Raw genomic sequence first — 7,037 nt, 5'->3', positions numbered from 1 at the left:
ACACTAGTAATGCAACCCTCATCACATATAATGTAATATCAACATCTTAGTCATAATCAACTCAAAATCAACCTAGTATATAGAAGGAATATAGATTCACTAGTAATTCCCCTCAATATCTTCATATGGATGTTTCTTACTTTACTTACCTTTTATGTTGTTTTAAAATGTATTAGCTCGAAATTGATGGAGCAGCCCCGATGTGCGTCGGAGCTATCCGGATGTTGAGCAAGGGTCCCTGGAAGGTGGGAACTGCTGTTATGACCATGATGAAGCTGTCCATTCCTATGGATAACATTGGAGTGGCCTGGCCATTTGGACAGGCCATATTTATGTATTTGCTCGAAATTGATGGAGCAAATTCAGATGTGCATCGGAGCTATCCAGATGTTGAGCGGACGTCCCTGGAAGGTGGGAACCGCTGTTATAACCATGATGAAGGTGTCCATTTCCTATGGACAGCATTGGAGTGGCATAGTCATTTGGACAGACCGTGTTTATGTATTAGCTTGAAATTGTTGGAGCAGACCCTAGTATAACCCTAAACCTAAACCTAAACCTACACCTAAAACTAAACATCATGGTGGGCACAGTGCCCCCGACCGTTGATTCCTTCCTGGGACCCACTATGGTGGTTATTTGAGATCCAACCTATTGGTAAGTTCACACAGACCTAGACCTGAAGAAGGAATAACACAAATATCAGCTTGATCGATAACTTTTGTGGCCCCAATTCATTTCGAGCTCTACTCAAGCTTTGGATCTACCCCAAAACCTAAACTTAAACTTAAACCAAAACTTAAACCTATTCTCAAATCCCAAAACCTATAACCTAAACCTTAACTTAAACCTAAAACTATAACCTTAACCTAAACCAAAACCTATAAACTAAACCTTAACCTATAACATATAACCTAAACTTATAACCTATAACCTAACCTTAACCTAAACATAAAGCCTAAACCTAAACCTAGAACCTAAATGTATTCTCAAATCCCTAAACCTAAACCTACACCTAATCCTAATCTCAACTCCCTAACCTAAACCTAAACCTAAACTTGAAAACCCAAACCTAAACCCACCCGAACCCGAACCCGATTTCCTAAACCTAAACCTTAACCTATTCTCAATTCCCTAAACTTTAACCTATAACCTAACCTAAACCTAAACCTATTACCTACACTTACAACCTAAACCTAAACCTGTAACCTTAACCTAAATGTAAAACCTAAACCTAAACCTAAAACCTAAATGTTTTATCAAATCCCTAAACCTAAACTTATAACCTACAACATTAACATAAACTTATAACCTAAACCTATAACCTACAACATTAACCTAAACCTATTCTCAAATCCTAAAACCTATAACCAAAATCTAAACCTTAATCTAAACCTAAACCTATAACCTAAACTTAAACCTTAACCTATAACCTAAATCTTAACCTATAACCTAAACTCAATTCCCTAAACCTTAACCTATAACCTAACCTAAACCTAAACCTATAACCTACACTTATAACCTTAACCTAAACGTAAAACCTAAAATAAATCAAAAATATAAATGTATTCTCAAATCCCTAAACCTTAACTTATAACCTAACCTAAACCTAAATCTATAACCTACACTTATAACTTAAACCTAAACCTGTAACCTTAACCTAAACGTAAAACCTAAACTAAACCTAAAATGTAAATGTATTCTCAAATTCCAAAACCTAAACCTAAACCTAAACCTATAACCTACAACATTGACATAAACTTATAACCTACAACATTAACCTAAACCTATACTTATAACCTAAACCTATTCTCAAATCCCAAAACCTATAACCTAAACCTAAACCTTAACCTAAACCTAAACCTATAACCTAAACCTAAACCTTAACATATAACCTAAACCTTAACCTATAACCTAAACTCAATTCCCTAAACCTTAACCTATAACCTAACCTAAACCTAAACCTATAACCTAAACCTAAACCTATAACCTAAACCTAAAACCAAAATGAATTCTCAAATCCCTAAACCAAAACCTACACCTAATCCTAATTTCAACTCCTAAACCTAAACCTAAACCTAAACTTGAAAACCCAAACCTAAACCTGATCCCGAACCCAAACCCGATTTCCTAAACCTAAACCTTAACCTATTCTCAATTCCCTAAAGCTATAACCTATAACCTAAACCTATAACCTAAACCTAAACCTATAACCTTAACCTAAACCAAAACCTATAACCTAAACCTTAACCTATAACTTAAACTTATAACCTATAACCTACACTTAACCTAAACCTAAATTCTAAACCTAAACCTATAACCTAAACCTAAACCTAAATCCTAAATGTATTCTCAAATCCCTAAACATAAACCTACACCTAATCCTAATCTCAACTCCTTAACCTAAACCTAAACCTAAACTTGAAAACCCAAACCTAAACCTGATCCCGAACCCGAACCTGAACCCGATTTCCTAAACCTAAACCTTAACCTATTCTCAATTCCCTAAAGCTATAACCTATAACCTATAACCTATAACCTAAACCTTAACCTTAACCTAAACCTATAACCTAAACCTAAACCTTAACCTAAACCTAAACCAAAACCTATAACCTAAACCTTAACCTATAACCTATAACCTAAACTTATAACCTATCACCTAACCTAAACCTAAACCTAAAACTTAAACCTAAACCTATAACCTAAACCTAAACCTAAAACCAAAATGTATTCTCAAATCCCTAAACTTAAACCTTCACCTAATCCTAATCTTAACTCCCTAACCTAAACCTAAACTTGAAAACCCAAACCTAAACCCGAACCCGATTAATGTAATATGTAGCCCAATCACATGGCAACAAACAAGAAAAACTTGCTTTGTTGACAAGCATACTCGAACTCAAGCATTACAATGCATCTATTTCCATCTCCACTATCTCTTGTAGCATAGATTATGTGAGATTTGGATTTATCTCATTTTTAGAGTCATGTCCTAACACAATATGATAATATTAATAGACAAGGTGGATTTGTCACCAACATTATTCCAAGACCCATATAACTTCTTCTTATAGGAAGTTGGTTAGGGCAGCAACTTGAATCCATCAAAGGAGATAAGGATCACCTCTCATATGTTTTCTCTCTTTTCATTTATTTTTTTTTCCATGGGATTATTTATTTTGTGGTGTCTGCTCACGTACAACATTTTATCATGTTAATATAATTATAAGTGGCCTAATCTCACCTTTCTAAAAATAACTAATAATAATTTCTCCCTGATAAAAAATCATCAAGTACCATTAGGCTCAACTCAAAAGATAAATCAGTATTTTCTTTCTTTTCTTTTCTTTTAAGACACACTCATACACCAGAGTCGCTTACGGCCACAATGGGTACTTGAACTCGTGACCTTACATTGAAACTATTTTGAATCTACCATGAAGGCATGAGTAAGGACCTAGGTGTGTGTGCACAGTCGACGATGTGTTCACCACACTAAATTTTGTGAGCCCCACCAGGAAATAGGCTATGAATAATTTTTTGTATTTTATTTATGATGTTAAACTTATATGTATTTATGCGTGGATGAATGTGATGTGGATAAGAGTATTTGTGTTTGGATGGATGTAGTTTATGTTTGGGTGAATGTAGTTTATGTTTGGATGGATTTACATAGTTTGGGTTTAGATGGATGTGAATGTGAATATGATGAAATATATTATATAACAGGTGTATATCAGGAAGAATATGATGAAATATATTGTAACAGGTGTATATCAGGAATTTTGTGCTGGAATATTGAAAAAAAAAGAGACTTTTACCTAAAAGTCTCATCCACGTTTTCTACCTACGAATATTTTCGTAGGTAAAAGTTTTATCCATGTTTTTACCTACGAAAATTTTCGTAGGTAAAAGTTTTATAAATATTTTTACCTACGAAAATTTTCGTAGGTAAAAGTATCGTGAAATATTTTATCTACGAAAAAAATCGTCGGTAAAAGTTTTTTACTTATTTTTTACCAATAAAACAAATCGTCGGTAAAAGTTTTATAAATATTTTTACCTAGGAAAATTTTTGTAGGTAAAAGTATCGTGAAATATTTTTACCTATGAAAAAATTTGCTGGTAAAAGTTTTTTACTTATTTTTTACTGACAAAGACATTCATTAGTAAAAGTTTTGTAAATATTTTTAACTATGAAAATTTTCGTCGGTAAAAGTTTTTTACTTATTTTTTACCGATGAAAAAAATTCGTCGGTAAAAGTCTTACCATTGCCGACGACTTAAATTTTCGTCGGTAAAAGCCTTTTCCCTCGGTCTTTTACCGACGAAAAAATTCGTCGGTAATACTTTTTACCTACGAAAAATATTGATTTAGCAACGAATATTTTCATCGGTAAAAGTGGGTTTTGTTGTAGTGCCCGTAGGCATAAGAGAAAGCGAAAATGAAGCTACCATTATCCCTTCTTTAGACTCCACCCCCTCCAGATAATCCTAGATTCCCGCAAGCTGACCCATCCACATTTAATTTGACCCAGTCTCTTACCGGTTTTGCCCATTTTATGATCTGTGAGTGACGAACTTGTCTGGAGGGGGGCTGACTGTGCTGCCCGACCCTGACGTGCTCCCTAAAAAACTCTGCATTTTCTTTTAAAATGAGCAAGCCCCACCATTTGATCCGAGCAATGGATTTGGACGCAATCATCGGGTGAATGTCATGCCTGGCCTCGTTCCTGGCTCGCCATAGCTCCCAGAAGATAAGAATGGGGATGGTTTTTTTGATGTGGGTTGGAGCAGAACCCGTGGCCACAGCTCTATGCCACTACATCAATCTGACTTCAACCGTTTGGAGAGGGAGAATTGCAATACTGTAGGTGGAAGAGAAATGTGACCAAGTCTTTCTAGCAATCTGCCCGTATAGGAAGAGATGCTGGATAGATTCCTGCTCTGGACTGGATATGCTGGCATCGGCACAGCAAGAGCAACTAGAGGCCAGTTGAATACCTTTAGACTGCACTCTAACATCAACTGGAGTAGCTAGCTGCATCAGTCTCCACATGAACAAGGACATTTTGGGTGGGATTGTACTATGCCAGAACCAGGAGAACCACCACCTAGCCGGGGATGGGGGAGGGGGGAGCTCTACTCATTTTCCAGGCCGATTTTATCGTGAAAGAGCCAGACGGGTCGTGCGGCTAGAAACACTCTGATCTATTCTCGGTTGTGGCAAAACCTCCTTGGAAAATGCAATTAATAATCTCTTGGGACAGGAAAGAGTACACTGAGGAAGGAGGGAGAGGACCATTATCTCTGAGAAAATCGCTTACCTGTAACTGCTGCAGAGGCGCCGGAATAGGACTGTCAACGAACTATTGGAGGGGCCCCAGCCTTGTCCAATTAACTGTCCACAGGTTAAGGCCACCTGATCCCACCTGCCACTAAACGGAGCTGGCGAGCAAGGGCAGCACGCTCCTGATCTCTTTCTAGAAAGGAGACTCCTGAGGGGAAGGACTGATCGTGCTCACTTCCTCCAATGTCTACGGTATTTGGCTCTCATATGGGATACCCACGGACCTCCCATAACCTTATACTTTACGTTCCAGGCCATCTTCATGCAAAGCGCAGTTAACACCTCTTTCAGCTTTCTTACACCCAGCCCTCCGTCTTCAATAAGTCTAGCAATCTTATTCCACTCTAGCCACTGGCACTTTCTTTTCCCCTCGGCCCAACCCTAAAAGAAGTGAGCAAAACGATGTTCCAAACTGGCCACAATTTGTGCTGGAATTTTCATGGCTGCCATGATGTGAAGCGACATGCTACCCAACACATGTTTGATGAGAGTCAGCCTACCTGCTTGAGACAAAAATCTGGAATTCCAACCATTTATTCTGTAGCTAATCTTATCCATAAGGAGCTGAAACATAGCTGATTTAATTCTCCCTTTAACGAGAGGAACTCCCAGGTATAGGATGTCCGATCTAGCTTTAGAGAAGCCCAAGATCCTCTTAACATTTCTGATCCTACTTGTTGACATCTTAGTGGGGCAAAGGAAGCAACTCTTGTTGTAGTTGATCTTTTGCCCAAAAACTTCTTGGAAGGAAGACAGGAAACTCTTGACTTGGAGTAGTGACTCCCAGCTCCCGTTTACGAATAACAGGGTATCATCTGCAAAGAGCAGATGGGAGATGGGCGGGTAGCCTCTGAAGCTTAAACAGATTGTATCAACCTCTATCGACCAATTACTTGAAATTTCTGGAGAAGGCTTCAGTGGCGAGTATGAATAGCCCGGGTGATAGAGGGTCCCCTTGGCGGAGTCCTCTAGAGGATTTGAAGAAGCCCGTCGCTTCCCCATTGATGAGGATCGAAAACCAATTGTTTCCCCAACAAGATTCTGTCAGCGCAATCCATTTCTTTGAAAATCCAAAATAGGTCATAACCTATCAATGTTTCTTAAAGCCTCCAATGCCATCGCGATGTTTTCTGTGATTGATCTGCCTTTGACAAAAGCACCTTGTTCTAAAGAAATTAGCTTTCGGAGAACCTTGCTCAACCGGGATGCCAGGATTTTTGCTAGGATCTTGTAGATGACATTGCACAGGCTAATTGGGCGATAATCAGCAAATTTGGAGGCTGAAGGAGACTTTGGAATGAGACATATCAGGGACGCGATGAATGCTCTAGGAAGCGTACCCCCAGCTAACAAAGAGTAGGCTGCTTGATGAATATCTTTCCCTATAATGTGCCAGCGTTCCGTGAAAAAGGAGGGAAAGTCATCTGGGCCCGGAGCTCCGTCTTTTGGAATGGAGTTGGCCACATCAAGAATTTCCTACATAAAGGGAGGGGCTAACGAGTCTGTGTTTTCTTAGCGCGAAAGGATAGAGGGAATGGCCTGTTGTCAAGAGTGATGTCCTCAAACTTCAAGGACGCTCGACCGGTCGAGTGGACTGCTCGACCGGTCAAGGGAGCTGCTCAACTAGTCAAGGTATGCTTGACCGGTCGAGGGAGCTGCTCAACTAGTCAAGGTATGCTCGACTCAA

General features: G+C 38.8%; 1 protein-coding gene across 1 annotated transcript; it reads right to left on the bottom strand.

The window, feature by feature from the left end:
- Positions 1-5,731: 5,731 nt before the first annotated feature.
- On the bottom strand, positions 5,732-6,352 carry LOC131220315 (uncharacterized). The gene has a single exon (XM_058215263.1). The coding sequence runs from the start codon at positions 6,350-6,352 to the stop codon at positions 5,732-5,734; it is 621 nt and encodes a 206-aa protein (XP_058071246.1).
- Positions 6,353-7,037: the final 685 nt, after the last annotated feature.

The sequence above is a fragment of the Magnolia sinica genome, chromosome 12 (assembly GCF_029962835.1).
Source record: "Magnolia sinica isolate HGM2019 chromosome 12, MsV1, whole genome shotgun sequence".
Classification (NCBI taxonomy): domain Eukaryota; kingdom Viridiplantae; phylum Streptophyta; class Magnoliopsida; order Magnoliales; family Magnoliaceae; genus Magnolia; species Magnolia sinica.
The sequence above is the reverse complement of the archived record's forward strand: the minus strand, read 5'-3'. Positions and strand labels throughout refer to the sequence as shown.